Source organism: Bos taurus, chromosome 26, assembly GCF_002263795.3.
Source record: "Bos taurus isolate L1 Dominette 01449 registration number 42190680 breed Hereford chromosome 26, ARS-UCD2.0, whole genome shotgun sequence".
Classification (NCBI taxonomy): Eukaryota; Metazoa; Chordata; class Mammalia; order Artiodactyla; family Bovidae; genus Bos; species Bos taurus.
Window position 1 is genome coordinate 7,017,518 of NC_037353.1, and position 17,920 is coordinate 7,035,437.

The following is a 17,920-nucleotide window of genomic DNA, read 5'->3' on the forward strand; positions in this document are numbered from 1 at the left end:
AGCAGAATATAAAGTTGTAAATGACCATAAGTACAATTTTAAACACAAAGATAGTTAATAGAAGTTATACTTGATTTGTTTAGACTGTGATTTTTGCTTTTTAATCTATATCACTATGTTCTTTTAGGGTGAAAATATAAAATAGTTTAATTAAAAATAGACAGCATTATAAATAAAACACTGACTTTAATTTGCTATTTTGTTTTTCTGCTCTGTATAACCCTAATCAGGGAATATAGCTGTGGTATACATAAATCCCTCATTGAAGACCAGTTTTTATACCAAAAATTCTTATGATTATTACAATTACATATATTTCAACTTAATATATATAAGTATTTCCTTCAGAAAAAGAGATATTTTGCCTATAACTACTGAGTACAAATTCAACAATAAGCAATGATAGCTAACTTGAAAATATTTCATTTAAGAAGTAGTCTATATTCATATATCAGAAACACTTAGAATGAAATAGAATGTGTGCTTTTTTTCCTATTTGATTTTCTGCATGGTTATTTTTTAATAAGACAGGATATAAAAATGAAGATCAGTCTCTCTACCCAAACAGAGCTTTATCACAAGAAGTATCATAACCTAGAAGTAAATATTGAAAATAATTATTGAATTACATATCAGTCTCCCCACTAAACTGCAAGACCCTTACTATTAAAAAATATGTTTTCTATTTGTTATGCACACTGTAAAGTACAATCCTTAACTTATCATAAGCATATTTCTAAATGTTTATTAAATGAATAAAAACACAGTCTCTAAGGAAAATAATGTAATGAAAATTCCTTTCCTTTAATGAAAATATCTTTCATCATACATGCTACTTTCTGCTCTAAATAAGATTTAATGAGCTTTACCTTCAATCTGAGGTTGTCTCATCTAATGTCTTTGTGATTATAACTTCATATTTTAAAAAGAAGAAGCCCTTAGTGGATAATTAACAGCAATTAAGATAAGCTTAAACATGCCATAAAGGTAAAGTTTCTGTCATGGATAATTGTCTTTCTAGGAAATATATCTCATGAGACAGGGCACCTATTCTGCAGTAGAATAGTTTTGTTTTGTTTTTTTTGGAGAAGAGTTTTGAGAAACATTTCCCTGGGATATTTCTTTCAAGTCAAACTTTCTGGACCAGCCATCCAAACTGAACACTTGGTATGGTTTCTCTGAAAGATATGGTCTGTTTTCTGCCACTGAATCCTGACTGTGCTAACAGCTAAGTTTCTACAACTGAGTTTCTAAATGTCTCAAGTGAATCCATCTTTACTATCAGTCTTACCTTTTTTCTTTTTACCCAAATAGGCATAGTCAATGAGACAATGCCAACAATAATTTCACATGAATAAATAACATGATCATTTTAGTTGGGTTTTATAAAATACTAATCTTATCTTTAGTGGATTTTGCACAGTCAAGGGGACCTTGAAAGAATAAAGCTTACACTGGGTAGCCAAATCGTCACCTCAGTTTTAAATGGTACAGGATTTGTGATCTATATAGAAACCCAGAGGCATTAACAAAATTACCCAGGGAATTTAGATCAATTGGAGCCTGTTCCTATCCCCTGCAGTGCTGGCAAACCTCATAAGTTCGTTAAATACAAAGTGAAGGCACAATGTACTGAAGGGAAAGAAATCCAATAGGAAGAGAAAACAGTGCTGTCACAAATAGATGTTTAAACATGTTAGTTCAACTTAAAAATCCTCCCCCGGGGAATAATTTAACAGTTTTCCTACTCTGAGTGATAAGACACCTAATTAAGAAGACACTTTGAACTTCAGAAATCTTTAGATGTTGATTATTTATTAGAAAGCTATAAAATGCTAACAGTGTAAAAAGCATTACAACACCTCCTCCAGTAATTATAGTTATTTCGAAGAATAAAATGCACATTATGCATCTCTCTAGAATTTAGATCAATGGTCTTAGACTTTCATTTTTCATCAAGCTATTCCCTTTTTCTAAATAATAATCAATGTTAAAGTATGTGGGTTATGCTTTCATTTGGATTTAGTATTAATTGAATAGAAAAATTCAAACTAATTTATCCTAGTTGATTTATATGCAAGTATAAATATAATGATTAATTTATAATCCATTAAATTTATACTTCAAAGAACAGCATTTAAATGTAGGTCATCATTTTATTGCCCTTTTTGGTTCTTTCATAATAATTGAACTTTCTTTGAACTAAATGTTTCTATTTTATTAAAATGATACAGATAATTTCCAAGCTAGGTTTAATTTTACAATATGCTACTAAATTGAGACAAGTTTGCCTACATAAGATTAAAAAGTACTGTCTCAGATATAACTTGTTCTATATAATAGATCTGCAATAAATTGTCTGAACATCAAACCATCTAGCAAATACATTAAATATCCAGTGATTGCTTCTACAAATAATACCATCTACTTGTATAGCCCTTTATAATTTACCAAGTATTTTTACATATTGCCATTAATTAAATCACTAAATAACATTATAGAGGTAAAATAATGAGACTGAGAGACTGATGTTAAGACAGGACCAAAATTAGTTGGTTGGCAATAACACAGCCAGGGGTAGAACCTGAGGCTTCTAGTTCTCATTCAGAGTCATGTTTCTTTGTATTGATGGATTCTCTTCCAGTGGGAAGACCTGTTGCTACACCTATCTTCTAATTGTCTGAATCTGAATCTCAATAGATTTGCTTTCCTGCCTACCTTTAGTTAAAGCATGTGCAAGTGAACCCATAAATGCCCAGAATTAATGAGACATATACACAATTTAACCTTTGTAAGGCCAGCAGTACACTGAGAAGGATATAACTAATTCATAATTGCTTTCCCACCCCTGATCAGTTTTAAGCCAGTGACTGCCCTTGACTTTGGGTAGAATAAATAGGAAAAACATTCATTAGAGAATCTGTCTAAAATGTAACAGAGACACAGAAGTAGATCAAAGATATATTTCAGTTTAAAAGACCTTCAACTTTTTCCAGTAACTCTACAAATATTTAGATAGTTGCTCAAGTACTATTTTAGATAAACCTTAAATACTATCACTAATTGTACACATAAAACATATATAAAATGAAATGTGTGAGTATATATATACAAATATAAATATATATAAAATGATCCATAGTAACCTTATTTAAAGATACAAACTCAAGAAAAACTTTGCTGACATAAATTATAAATATGAGCGTTCATATAGCAAGAAAATGTTCCTTTAGGGATAAAGTCTAATAATAAGCAAGTTTTATAACTTTAAAACTGATAAGGAACATTAAATGACTCTCCTCTGCCATTTCAGGATGATTAATGCAAATACCAGAAACTAAAGTCTAAGTTTAGCATTCATATGTATTTTAACCTAAAGTAGAAAACCAGAAAATTCATCCCAATCAGCCACAGTACAGGAAATACTGATGACTACGTGGAGCTTGCTTAATGTTAACACTGGCTTAGTGTAGTTTCCTCAGGGAATCTTAGCAGGGGCACTGCTGGTACCTGACTACAGGATGTAAGTCTATGTCCCTCCAAAGAGCAGAGGAAACAAAAGCAAATTATATAGAGAAGAAAATGTGAATATATGTATATAGCTTTGAAAATAATAGAATTTTATTTGTCAAAATGAATTATAATAATTATTTAGTTCTAGTCCAAATTTTGAATCTTCATAGATTCTCAAGGCAAAAGAAATTATTTTATCCTTTTTTAGGTTACTATAAGAACAATCAATCAGATTCTTCTCCTGCACCATCTAGTCACTGATATTAGTTGATTCAAACCTTCCTGTATCCTATATGATATCAAATACAAAATTATATTTACTCAGGTTACCTTCTTGGGAGAAAGAACAGGATTATATAGATTATACTTTTTAAAAAATTAATGTAAAATTCTTGCAGAAAATAGTCAATCTCAACTTACTTCACATTTTTGTTTAAAAAAAAAAGTAAAGCTTTGTTTTAAAGCAAATTATTCTAGTAGATAAAAATGTACTCTGTTATATAAAAATACAGTGGTATATGTACTATCTCATAACTTTATGTACTATCTCAAATCATAACTTAACAACACAAGTTGTGAAATAAAATTCATATTTTATGGCAAGACAAGAAAAATTCAAACAAAAAGTTTTCTCTGCCCTTTGGTCTCCTCTCTGTCCGCAATATGCCTTGTGTATGTGTATCGTGTAGTGACCAAACCTACCCCGCTGGCAGAAATACCTGCTCAACCAGAAAGGGCAACATTCTCCTAGCAACAATAAAACAACTCTTTAAAGATAACTTTCCTACTTGAATTTTTAAGGGGTCATATGACACTTACATCTGGATTATGTCAAAAATATGTCTTTTGATGTATAGCCCTCTGTCCAAAAAAAAAAAAACTTACATTAATGGTGCTTTGACTTCTGGTGGGCAGGAACAGTTCTCAGAGTTTTCTGAGATGTTCTTGAGGGTTATAACTCAAGTTTGGCTCTAACAAAATTTTCCACTTCTTTCTTAGATCAACTGATTAGTTTTCACTGACAAAGTTCAATGTAAAGCAACAGTGTACTCACATGAGGAAATATTTCCAGCCTTATTATTTATCATGCAATTTCACAAACTGGTGAACTCAACCGCAATTCATTCAGGAAGTGTTTTCAGTGAAAGAAATAATGCATTTATAGTCAATTATTTGTACTGGATTTTAAACTAATCATTTTCCCTTCTACAGATGACCTTCCTCACCAAATTAAGGTTTCATATTTAAGGACAGACATACTAAGTAAGCATACTATGTAATAATTATCTTGAGCAGCTTGCTTATTTTCACTCATAAGTAGTTACTTTCTTTCCAACAGAATGTTGAGCTTTAAGTTCAACAAAATATTTGACCTTACGTCTATTCAAAACCATGTTTTAAAAATCAAAATTAGGGCCATCAGATTTTCACTTACTTTGCTTTAGCTTCTGCATCTTCATATGCTTTATTAGAAACATCATCTAATCCTCCAATCAAATGTTTGAAAGAGCTGTCAGAGAGGAAAAAAGCAGTGATTACGATAAATCCTCACCAAAGTGGTAACAATGACAGCATAGTCCATGACACACTGAAACAATCTGAAAGGATCTAAATAAAAATGAATTTAAACATTTAATATCAGTGCATTATTAAGAAACGTATCAGATAATGATATAAACTGAGAGCAGGAAACATCTTTTAAAGTGCTGTGAGATTTTACATTTTAATTTTAAATCTCTATAATGTTAATACATGCAAATGGCTTTGCTTGCCAGTTCAGTTCAGTCACTCAGTAGTGTCCGACTCTTTGCGACCCCATGAATCACAGCACGCCAGGCCTCCCTGTCCATCACCAACTCCCGGAGTTCATTCAAACTCATGTCCATCAAGTCGGTCATGCCATCCAGCCATCTCATCCTCTGTCGTCCCTTTCTCCTCCTGCCCCCAATCCCTCCCAGCATCAGGCTTTTTTCCAATGAGTCAACGCTTCGCATGAGGTGGCCAAAGTATTGGAGTTTCAGCTTCAGCATCAGTCCTTCCAAAGAACACCCAGGACTGATCTCCTTTAGGATGGACTGGTTAGATCTCCTTGCAGTCCAAGGGACTCTCAAGAGTCTTCTTCAACACATTTGTAGTGAGTATTATAAAACAAAACATGCATGAAACATGTAGGATGTTTGCTAATTTAAATTTAAATGTTGCTTTGTCATTTTTACATACACTTAAAAAAAATAACCTATAAAGAGAAACTTGACACTCTGCTTGGGGGCTGACTGGAAGGGGAAAGGAGTAGCTATTACATCAGGCCCTTGGGTAATGATCTCATCTGTGGAACAGGGTAACTAGAATGCTGGGCTAAATACACCAAGTATTTCTTTTCTTTTTTTTTTCCCTTTGATGTGGTCCATTTTTATAGTCTTTGTTGAATTTGTTACAATACTGCTTCTGTTTTATCTTTTGGTTTTTTGGCTGCAAGGCATGTGGGTCTTAGCTACCCCACCAGGGATCCTGCACTGAAAGGTGAAGTCTTACCCACAAGTCCACAAGGAAAATCTCTATACTAAGTATTTTTCATACAAAAAGAAAACAAAACACAATGACTAGACAAAAAGTCAAAGAATCAAGAATTGCATTCCATGGAGTATCAAGTTTTCTTTAATGAACATTCAGTTCAGTTCAGTTGCTCAGTCATGTCCAACTCTTTGTGACCCCATGGACTGCAGCACGCCAGGGCTCCCTGTCCATCCTCAACTCCTGGATTTCACCCAAACCCATGTGCATTGAGTCCATGATGCCATCCAACCATCTCATCTCCTGTTGTCCCCTTCTCCTCCTGCCCTCAATCTTTCCCAGTATCAGTGTCTTTACAAATAAGTCAGCTCTTCGCATCAGGTGGCAAAGGCATTGAGTTTCAGCTTCAACATCAGTCCTTACAAAGAACACCCAGGACTGACCTCCTTTAGGATGGACTGGTTGGATCTCCTCGCAGTCCAAGGTACTTTCAAGAATCTTCTTCAATACCACAGTTCAAAAGCAAGGGAATGGCAAACTACTTCACTACTCTTGCCTGGAGAAGCCCATGAAAGTATGAAAAGGTAAAATGAACTTATTAATGAGGGTCAAATAAATGAATGTGAATGAATGAGCAATAGGCAGCAGTCCATATAAAAGTTTCAAAAATATAGTTAATGATAAATAAATGATAAATGTTATCTCCATGGTTGATAATGGTTAAAATATGATTTTGGCCATTGTTCTTTATGTGGTAAAACTGCCCATTTTCCTATTGAATATTTTAGTTATTATTAGAGAAATCCTTCTTTGAGAAACTCCTTAAAGTGAGATGGGCTTATGTTGTAAAGTAAAATACATATCTTTAATTATGAAAAAAATGATAACATCTGGTTGATTTCCTGTTTTCATAAATAATTTGAAATTTAAACACAGAAAGTTTAAGTTATTTATCCAAAATGATAGCAGTTTAGAATTATAATCCATTTTCTCTGATACCCAATCCTTTCCTTTATAATACTTTAATATTTTAAACACAACCAAATCTAAACATTGTGAAAAGGCACTAACAGAGGAAAAAGGAGAATTAAGTGGTAAAAACAAAGAGCAAGAACTACTAAAATGTAGCTTTTTAAAAATACTGGTATACCTGTGATGGATTCATTTTGATATTTGGCAAAACTAATACAATTATGTAAAGTTTAAAAATAAAATAAAATTAAAAAAAAAACTCAGATCTATTAATACATTGTTTTCTTAAACATTTAAAATGCATAGCAATTTGAAAATTCAAATAGTTACAAAAATTCCTGTCTTCCTCCTTCAGTTCAGTTCAGTTGCTAAGTCCTGTCAGACTCTTTGTGACTCCATGAACTAGAGAACGCCAGGCCTCCCTGTCCATCACTAACTCCCAGAGTTTATTCAAACTCATGGCCATCAAGATGGTGATGCCATCCAACCATCTCATCCTCTGTTGTCCCCTTCTCCTCCCACCGTCAGTCTTTCCCAGCATCAGGGTTTTTGCCAATGAATCAGTTCTTTGCAACAGGTGGCCAAAGTATTGGAGTTTCAATTTAGCATCAGTCCTTTCAATGAATATTCAGGACTAATTTCCTTTAGGATGGACTGGATGGATCTCCTTGCTGTCAAGGGACTCTCAAGAGGCTTCTCCAACACCACAGTTTCAAAAGCATCAATTCCTTGGGACTCAGATTTGTTTACATCCAACTCTCACATCCATACACAACTATTAGAAGAATCATAGCTTTTACGAGATGGAACTTTGTTGGCAAAGTAATGGCAGCTTTTTAATATGCTGTCTAAGTTGGTCATAACTTTTCTTCCAAGGAGCAAGTGTCTTTTAATTTCATGGATGCCGTCACCATCTGCAGTGATCTTCAGTTCAGTTCAGTTCACTCACTCAGTCTTGTCTGACTCTATGACCCCATGAATCACAGCATACCAGGCCTCCCTGTCCATCACCAAATCCCGGAGTTCACACAAATTCTTGTGGATTGGGTCGGTGATGCCATCCAGCCATCTCATCCTCTGTCCTTCCCTTCTCCTCTGGCCCCCAATCCCTCCCAGCATCAGGGTCTTTTCCAATGAGTCAACTCTTCACATGAGGTGGCCAAAGTATTGGAGTTTCAGCTTCAGCATCAGTCCTTCCAATGAGCACCCAGGACTGATGTCCTTTAGGATGGACTGGTTAGATCTCCTTGCAGTCCAAGGGACTCTCAAGAGTCTTCTCCAACACCACAGTTCAAAAGCATCAATTCTTCAGTGCTCAGCTTTCTTCACAGTCCAACTCTCATATCCATACATGACCACTGGAAAAACCATAGCCTTGACTAGATGGACCTTTGTTGGCAAAGTAATGTCTCTGCTTTTGAACATGTTGTCTAGGTTGGACATAAGTTTTATTCCAAGGAGTAAGCGTCTTTTAATTTCATGGCTGCAATCACCGTCTACAGTGACTTTGGAGCCCCAAAAAATGAAGTCTGACACTGTTTCCCCATCTATTTCCCATGAAGTGATGCGACCAGATGCCATGATCTTCGTTTTCTGAATGTTGAGCTTTAAGCCAACTTTTCACTCTCTTCTTTCACTTTAATCAAGAGGCTCTTTAGTTCTTCTTCACTTTCGGCCATAAGGGTGGTGTCATCTGCATATCTGTGATATTTCTCTCAGCAATCTTGATTCCAGCTTGTGCTTCATCCTGTCCAGTATTTCTCATGATGTACCCTGGATATAAGTTAAATAAGCAGGGTGACAATATACAGCCTTGACATACTCCTTTCCTATTTGGAACAAGTCTGTTGTTCCATGTGCAGTTCTAATTGTTGTTTCCTGACCTGTATACAGGTTTCTCAGGAGGCAGGTCAGGTGATCTGGTATTCCCATCTCTTTAAGAATTTCCCACAATTTGTTGTGATCCACACAGTCAAAGGCTTTGGCATAATCAATAAAGCAGAAAGAGATGTTTTCCTGGAACTCTCTTGCTTTTTCCATGATCCAGTGGATGTTGGCAATTTGATCTCTGGTTCCTCTGCCTTTTCTAAAACCAACTTGAACATCAGGAAGTTCACGGTTCACATATTGCTGAAGCCTGGCTTGGAGAATGTTGAGCATTACTTTACTAGCGTGTGAGATGAGTGCCATTGTGCAGTAGTTTGAGCATTCTTTGGCATTTCCTTTCTTAGGGATTGGAATGAAAACTGACCTTTTCCAGTCCTGTGGCCACTGCTGAGTTTTCCAAACTTGTTGGCATATTGAGTGCAGCACTTTCATAGCATCATCTTTCAGGATTTGAAATAACTCAACTGGAATTCCATCACCTCAACTAGCTTTGATCGTAGCGATGCTTTCTAAGACCCACTTGACTTCACATTCCAGGATGTCTGGCTCTCGGTGAGTGATCACACCATCATGATTATCTGGGTCGTGAAGGTCTTTTTTGTACAGTTCTTTTGTGTATTCTTGCATTAGGTCCATACCGTTTCTGTCCTTTATCGAGCCCATTTTTTGCATGAAATATTCCCTTGGTATCTCTAATTTTCTTGAAGAGATCTCTTGTCTTTCCCATTCTGTTGTTTTCCTCTATTTCTTTGCATTGATCGCTGAGGATGGCTTTCTTATCTCTTCTGGCTATTCTTTGGAACTCTGCATTCAGATGCTTATATATTTCCTTTTCTCCTTTGCTTTTTGCTTCTCTTTTCACAGCTCTTTGTAAGGCCTCCTAAGACAGCCATTTTGCTTTTTTGCATTTCTTTTCCATGGGGATGATCTTGATCCCTGTCTCCTGTACATTGTCACGACCTCCATCCATAGTTCATCAGGCACTCTATCAGATCTAGTTCCTTAAATCTATTTCTCACTTCTTGTATAATCATAAAGGATTTGATTTAGGTCATACCTGAGTGGTCTAGTGGTTTTCCCCACTTTCTTCAATTTAAGTCTGAATTTGGCAATAAGGAGTTCATGATCTGAGCCACGGTCGGCTCCCCGTCTTGTTTTTGTTGATTGTATAGAGCTTCTCCATCTTTGACTGCAAAGAATATAATCAGTCTGATTTCAGTGTTGACCATCTGGTGATGTCCATGTGTACAGTCTTCTCTTGTGTTGTTGGAAGAGGGTGTTTGCTATGACCAGTGTGTTCTCTTGGCAAAATTCCGTTAGTCTTTGCCCTGCTTCATTCCGTATTTCAAGGCCAAATTTGCCTGTTACTCTAGGTGTTTCTTGACTTCCTACTCTTGCATTTTAGTCCCCTATAATGAAAAGGACATCTTTTTTGGGTGTTAGTTCTAAAGGTCTTGTTGGTCTTCATAGAACTGTTAACTTCAGCTTCTTCAGCATTACTGGTTGGGGCATAGGCTTGGATTACCGTTGTATTGAATGGTTTGCCTTGGAAATACACAGAGATCATTCTGTCATTTTTAAGATTGCATTCAAGTACTGCGTTTTGGACTCTTTTCTTGACTATGATGGCTACTCCATTTCTTCTAAGGGATTCCTGCCCACAGTAGTAGATATAATGGTCATCTGAGTTAAATTCACCCATTCCAGTCCATTTTAGTTCGCTGATTCCTAGAATGTTGACATTCATTCTTGCCATCTCCTGTTTGACCACTTCCAATTTGCCTTGATTCATGGACCTGACATTCCAGGTTCCTATGCAATATTGCTCTTTACAGCATCAGACCTTGCTTCTATCACCAGTCACATCCACAACTGGGTCTTGCTTTTGCTTTGGCTCCATCCCTTCATTCTTTCTGGAGTTATTTCTCCAGTGATCTCCAGTAGCATATTGGGCCCCTACTGACCTGGGGAGTTCCTCTTTCAGTAGCCTATCATTATGCCTTTTTATACTGTTCATGGGGTTCTCAAGGCAAGAATACTGAAGTGGTTTGCCAGTCCCTCCTCCAGTGGACCACATTTTGTCAGACCTCTCCACCATGACCTGTCTGTCTTGGGTGGCCCCACACGGCATGGCTTAGTTTCACTGAGCTAGACATGGCTGTCTAATTTGATTTCAGATCTTCATCTTCCTGGTCAGATTCCTGTCATTACACTCTATATACCAACATCTCTATTAATATATCAATTATATATGACGATGTCCCAGGTCAGGGGCGGCAGCCAAGAGCAGCTAACGCACGCCTGAGGTCAGGGCAGCGTCCAAGAGGAGCTACCCCATACCTGAGGTCAGGGCGGCGGCCAAGACGAGCTACCACACGTCTAAGTTCAGGGGCGGCGGCTGAGAGGAGCTAAAGCACGCCTGAGGTCAGGGCAGCGGCTGAGAGGAGCTACCACACCCCCGAGGTCATGGGAGGCAGCCCAGAAGGGCAAGGAGGGTCGAGAGGAGCTACTCCCTGTTCAAGGTCAGGAGGGGTGGCCCTGAGGAGATACCCGTCGTGCAAGGTAAGGAGCAGTGGCTGCCCTTTGCTGGAGCAGCCGTGAACAGATATCCCACATCCAAGGTAAGAGAAACCCAAGACGGTAGGTGTTGGTAGAGGGCATCAGAGGGCAGACACACTGAAACCATACTCACAGAAAACTAGCCAATCTGATCACAGGGACCACAGCCTTGTTTAACTCAGTGAAACTAAGCCACTGCAGTTTGGCCGAGCGGCAGCCGGTGGTGGCATGCGGTCACGGTCAGGGCCGCCTCGCTCGAGAACGTTGTTCCCAGGATGTCGAGCCTCAGGGTCAGACTAGATGGAAGACGGATCTGTCGAGGACGGATAGAGGAAGATGGGAGGATGGCTCGCCGGCCCTGGTGGCCGAGTCTTGGGGCCCGCTCCGGGGATGGCCAGGAGCCGCTGGAGTCCCAGGCGTCGCGGGACCGCCCTCGTGTGTGGGTGGCGGTGGGATCTCGCGCTGGTTTTCCTGGTGGCCCGGCCGTGTCGGTGTTTTCTGGTCCCTGGACGGTGCCCCTGGACCCCCTGTCCTGCGGCCCCTCCCTGCATGCTTGCCGGCCCCTCCCTGCAGCCGCTGCCGGCCTTTCCCCCTCGTCCTGCGCGTGCGACCGCCCGCGTTCCCTTCCCCTGTCTAGGACCGAGCCTGCCTCGCCTCACGTGGGTGTCGCCCGCAGCGGCCGTGGCGTCCCCGGGCGGAGCAGTGCCCCCGAGCCCTGAGAAAGGGGGCGGGGCGGAGAGCCTTGCGCGTGTGAGGGCCGTGGGGGCCGCGGCTATGCGGTGGGAGAGTGTTCTCCCGGCCGGCTGCGGCTCTGGGTGTGTCGGTGGCGGTGGGAGCGAGCCCCGTGAGGTGGGTGGGGGCGCCAGTCCGTCGTCCCGGGTGTCCCGCTGGACCGCCCCTGTGCTGGGAGGCCTCTGGCGGTGAGATCCCGCGGTGGGCCCTGGCGGCCGACTCGCGTCCCCAGGTCGCTTTGAGCCATTCCCCTCGCAGTGGCGCGCGGCCACCCCACCTCCGCCGCCGGTTCCTTGGTGTTGGCCTCGTGTGGCCGCACCCCGTCGGTGCCCCTCTCCGTTTTTCCGTCCCCCTCAGTCCGCTCCCCGTCTGCCGCTCCCCGGGGCCGCGCCCTAGTGTGTCTGGCTTCCTGGGCCCGCCGCGGCCTCGGTCCTTTGCCCGTTTCGCCGGTGCCTGTCCGCCGCCGCAGCCGTCGCATGCTGGACGAGGGGGCGCGCCCTGACCCCCGCCGCGCCCCCGCTCCGGTGCGCTCGCCCTAGCGCGGGTGGGGTCCCCGGTCTGCCGCCCGCGGGCCGGTCGCCGTGTCCTCACCACCCTGCATCCCCCACCCCTCTGGGGCGGGTGGACAGATGGACAACGAGGGCACGGGTCTGCCATGCACGGTGTGGCCTGGGCGGGCTCGCGACGGGGGAGGAGGGGGGGGCGGGGTGGAGGAGGGGGGGGCGGGCTGGCGACGGGGGAGGAGGGGGGGCGGGGTGGAGGAGGGGGGCCCGCCGCCCTCCTCCCCGACCCTCGTGGACCTAGACTGTGTGCGCGATTGGGCATCCTCGCTGAGGGCGGGAGGGGGTGGTCGGGTTTCCCGGCCCAGTGAGCGCCTTCCCGAGGCCCCTCTCCCGGCTGCCTCACCTTGGGGGTCTTCCTGCTCGCCGCCCAGAACCCAATGCATTCAGGGCCTATCCCCTTGCTCCCAGCACAACCGGCTCCTCGTGCTCGCTCCGCTCAGCGGACTTCCCTGGTGGCTCAGATGGTAAAGCATCTGTCTACAATGTGGGAGACCTGGGTTTGAGCCCTGGGTTGGGACGATCCCCTGGAGAAGGAAATGGCAATCCACTCCAGTACCCTTGCCTGGAAAATCCCATGGACAGAGGAGCCTGGTAGGCTACAGTCTATGGGGTCACAAAGTGTCGGACAGGACTGGGCAACTTCACTTTCAAATAGCAGGGAAGGGAACACAGCTCCACCCATCCATAGAAAATTGGATTAAAGACTTACTGAGCGTGGCCCCACCCATCAGAACAAGACCCAGTTTCCCCCTATCAGTCTTTCCCATCCCCCTGTCAGTCTCTCCCATCAGGAAGCTTCCATGAGCCTCTTACCCTTCCATCTGCCCTCTGATGAGAGGGCAGACAGACTGAAAACCACAGTCACAGAAAACTAACCAATTTGATCACCTGGATCACAACCTTGTCTAACTCAATGAAACTATGAGCCATGCCATGTAGGGCCACCCAAGACGGATGGGTCATGGTGGACCGCTCTGACAAAACGCGGTCCACTGGAGAAGGGCATGGCAAAACACTTCAGTTATTCTTGCCCTGAGAACCCCGTGAACAGTATGAAGAGGCAGAAAGACAGGACAATGAAAGATGAACTCCCCAGGTCAGTAGGTGCCCAATATACTACTGGATATCAGTGGAGAAATAACTCCAGAAAGAATGAAGGGATGGAGCCAAACAAAAACAACACCCAGTTGTGGATGGGACTTGTGATAGAAGCAAAGTCCAATGCTGTAAAGAGCAATATTGCATAGGAACCTGGAATGCCAGGTCCATGAATCAAGGCAAGTTGAAAGTGGTCAAACAGGAGATGGCAAGAGTGAATGTCAACATTCTAGGAATCAGCGAACTAAAATGGACTGGAATGGGTGAATTTAACTCAGATGACCATTATATCTACTACTATGCACAGAAATCCTTTAGAAGAAATGGAATAGCCATTAGAGTCAACAAAAGAGTCTGAAATGCAGTACTTGGATGCAATCTCAAAAACGACAGAATGATTTCTGTCCGTTTCCAAGGCAAACCATTCAATGTCACGGTAATCCAAGTCTATGCTCCAACCAGTAATGATGAAGAAGCTGAAATTGAACAGTTCTATGAAGACCAACAAGACCTTCTAGCACTAACACCCAAAACAGATGTCCTTTTCATTATAGGGGACTGGAATGCAAAAGTAAGAAGTCAAGAAACACCTCGAGTAATAGGCAAATTTGGCCTTGGAACACAGAATGAAGAAGGGCAAGGGCTAATAGAGTTTTGCCATGAAAACACATTGGTCATAGCAAACATCCTCTTCCAACAACATAAGAGAAGTCTCTATACATGGACATCACCAGATGGTCAACACCGAAATCAGGTTGATTATATACTTTGCGGCCAAAATGGAGAAGCTCTATACAGTTAGCCCTTGGTTAAAAATATAAATTTTCTATGGTGCTAATAATCCAATATTTATGATTTTTTTTTTACTACTAGATAAAACAAAGTGAAGGGAAATGACATGCACTTACAAAAGGCCCCTATATTGATAGGACAGAAAATTATTTTTGAAGTAAATTCCCTCTAACTGAGGAAAACACTTTATTTAATGTGTAAGTGATTTTTTTTTATTATGGAAAAGTTTTTTAAATGAGAGAAGAAATTAAAATATCACTAAGAGTTCTCTTACCACAAATGACTAATAGGGACATCTTTATGTATTGATAACTTTTTTTTTTTCCTGCATAGCTTTATTTTTGTTTATAGAGATGCAAGCATAAAATAGCTATGATTAAATATGGTTTATTATTTTGACTTTAAACCTACTATTATAACATAAGCAAATGTGTTTATTCTTTAAAATTCCATAAGCAATATTTTCACAAAATAATAGGCCATTACACGTATACACATGATAGAATATCTATGTGTCCATCTATACACAGAAGCACAGACACCCAAAGACATACACACTCACATACACATAGAGATGAAGGAGTAGTCATGGCAACACTCTATAAAAAACATTTACATTTATACTCTCAATTAGAGATTAAACATATGGAATTTCTTTTCAAAATAAAAATATTCAGAAGTATAATCTTGACTTTATAATTGTATATGCCCCTTATAAATAATCTTTACTTAGAAAGCAATCCTGTCCAAATAATATTTTTTGAAACATGAGACAAATACATTCTGCTAATATTCTAAGTCTCCTAAAACAATAAGTTAACCAGTATAGCTAACTAGAAGTTTAAGAAAATGTAGAATTTTTGAGCAATATTAATAAGCTCCAAATACCTGTCTCTGTATCTCTGCACTGATCAATGAATAATTTAGGACATCTTGATAAACATAATTGATGGCATTACAGAATTTAGCATTCCTGGTGCAAGTCTGAAGTAACTAGTGTTTCATGGCTCCCTCTCACATACACTCTGTAGGAACACCTGCCACCTGTATGGACCCTCATCAAACAAACATTTGAAACAATTTTGATATCACATGCCTTTTTAAATATTTACTTGGGTCTTAGGACATTTCTTGACTACAAAAGGAAAAGACTTTAGTTGTTCTAATCAGAATGGGATTATAATGAAAAGTTTTGGAAACACTAACGACTGGGTGAGCAGAAACTATAACATTATCAATTATAACAAATATAAGAGACTGGAGGAAAATCATTCAATTCTCTTTTAAAAAACAAACTCACAATTCATGTATGAGTTATATTTTAGGATTATAGAATAAAATAGTCAACCTCACATATACTCTGAGACATAACTTCAGAATAAATGTAGAGAACATTAATGAGCAAAAACTTTAATTCCGGGAATTTCAACAGCAAATCTTATTGTATACAACTAAGTATGAAACACTTTTCTGCTAATTTTCTTGGGATGTAAAATCAAACTTTAACAAATCCTGACCAAACTTTTTGAAGGAAGTGGATAACATGTGATTAAGTGTTAATCACTCAGTTGTGCCCGACTCTTTGTGACCCCATGGACTGCAGCCCACCAGGCTCCTCTGTCCATGAGATTTTCCAGGCAGGATACTGGAGTGGGTTGCCATTTCCTTCTCCAGGAGATCTTCCCAATCCAGGGATTGAACCCAGGTCTCCTGCACTGCAGGGAGATTCTTTACCGAGTGAGCTACGAGGGAAGCCCCAACATGTGATTAGTTTAGTGTACTGAGGCAGAAAGAGCAGATGGGAAATCCCTCTTATGCTTAATGTTATAGTTTAAACATCCTTGCAAGGAAGGGGTGGAAAAGAAAGAGGAAGTAAAAAGGAAGGAAGGAGAGAAAAATGGATTAAAGAAAGGAGGAGGGAGAAAAGGAAGAAAGAAAAGGAGAAGGGAAGGGGGAAAATTATGACTCTTTCACATCAAGAATGGTATTTATAGAATTTCTTTTTAAGAAATATCAGTTATACTTTTCTAAGGATTCATTCATTTCTTCTAAGTTATCCATTTTATTGCCATATAGTTGCTGATAGTAGTCTCTTATGATCCTTTGTATTTCTGTGTTGTCTGTTGTGATCTCTCCATTTTCATTTCTAGTTTTGTTGATTTGATTCTTCTCCCTTTTTTTCTTGATAAAGTCTGGCTAATGGTTTGTCTATTTTATTTATCTTCTCAAAGAACAAGCTTTTAGTTTTCTTGATTTTTGGCATAGTCTACTTTGTTTCTTTTTCATTTATTTCTGCTCTAATTTTTATTATTTCTTTCCTTCTACTAACCCTGGGGTTCTTCATTTCTTCTTTTTCTAGTTGCTTTAGGTGTAAAGTTAAGTTCTTTATTTGATTTTTCTCTTGTTTCTTGAAGTAAGCTTGTATTGCTATGAACCTTCCCCTTGGCACTGCTTTCACTGAATCCCATAGGTTTTGGGCTATCGTGTTTAACTGAACCAGAAAGAAATAGAAAATCTTAACGGACCTGTCACAAGCACAGAAATCAAAACTTTAATCAAAAATCTTCCAACAAACAAAAGTCCAGGACCAGATGGCTTCACAGGTGAATTCTGCCAAAAATTTAGAGAAGAGCTAACACCTATCCTACTCAAACTCTTCCATAAAATTGCAGAGGAGGGTAAACTCCCAAACTCGTTCTATGAGGCCACCATCACCCTAATACCAAAACCAGACAAAGATGCCACACAAGAAAACTACAGGTTAATATCAATGATGAACATAGATGCAAAAATCCTCAACAAATTCTAGCAAACACAATCCAACAACATATTAAAAAGATCATACATCATGACCAAGTGGGCTTTATCCCAGGGATGCAAGGATTCTTCAATATTCACAAATCAATCAATGTGATACACCACATTAACAAATGGAAAGATAACCATATGATTATCTCAATAGATGCAGAGAAAGCCTTTGACAAAATTCAACAGCTATTTATGATTAAAAAAAAAAAAATCTCCAGAAAGGAGGCATAGAAGGAACATACCTCAGCATAATAAAAGCCATATATGATAAACCCATAGCAAACATTATCCTCAATGGTGAAAAATTGAAAGCATTTCCCCTAAAGTCAGAAACAAAACAAGGGTGCCCACTCTCACCAATGCTATTCAGCATAGTTTTGGAAGTTTTAGCCACAGCAACCAGAGAAGAAAAAGAAATAAAAGGAATCCAGATGGGAAAAGAAGAAGTAAAACTCTTAGTTTCCAGATGACATGATCCTCTACAT

General features: G+C 40.0%; 1 protein-coding gene across 3 annotated transcripts in view; it reads right to left on the reverse strand.

Moving 5' to 3' along the window:
• Window positions 1–17,920, reverse strand: part of PRKG1 (protein kinase cGMP-dependent 1) — a 1,418,431-nt gene that overhangs the window by 122,220 nt on the left and 1,278,291 nt on the right. For all 3 annotated transcript variants that reach the window (XM_005225353.4, XM_059881733.1, NM_174436.2), the window contains 1 exon segment: window positions 4,949–5,023. In XM_005225353.4, the coding sequence (XP_005225410.2) occupies window positions 4,949–5,023 (75 nt within the window).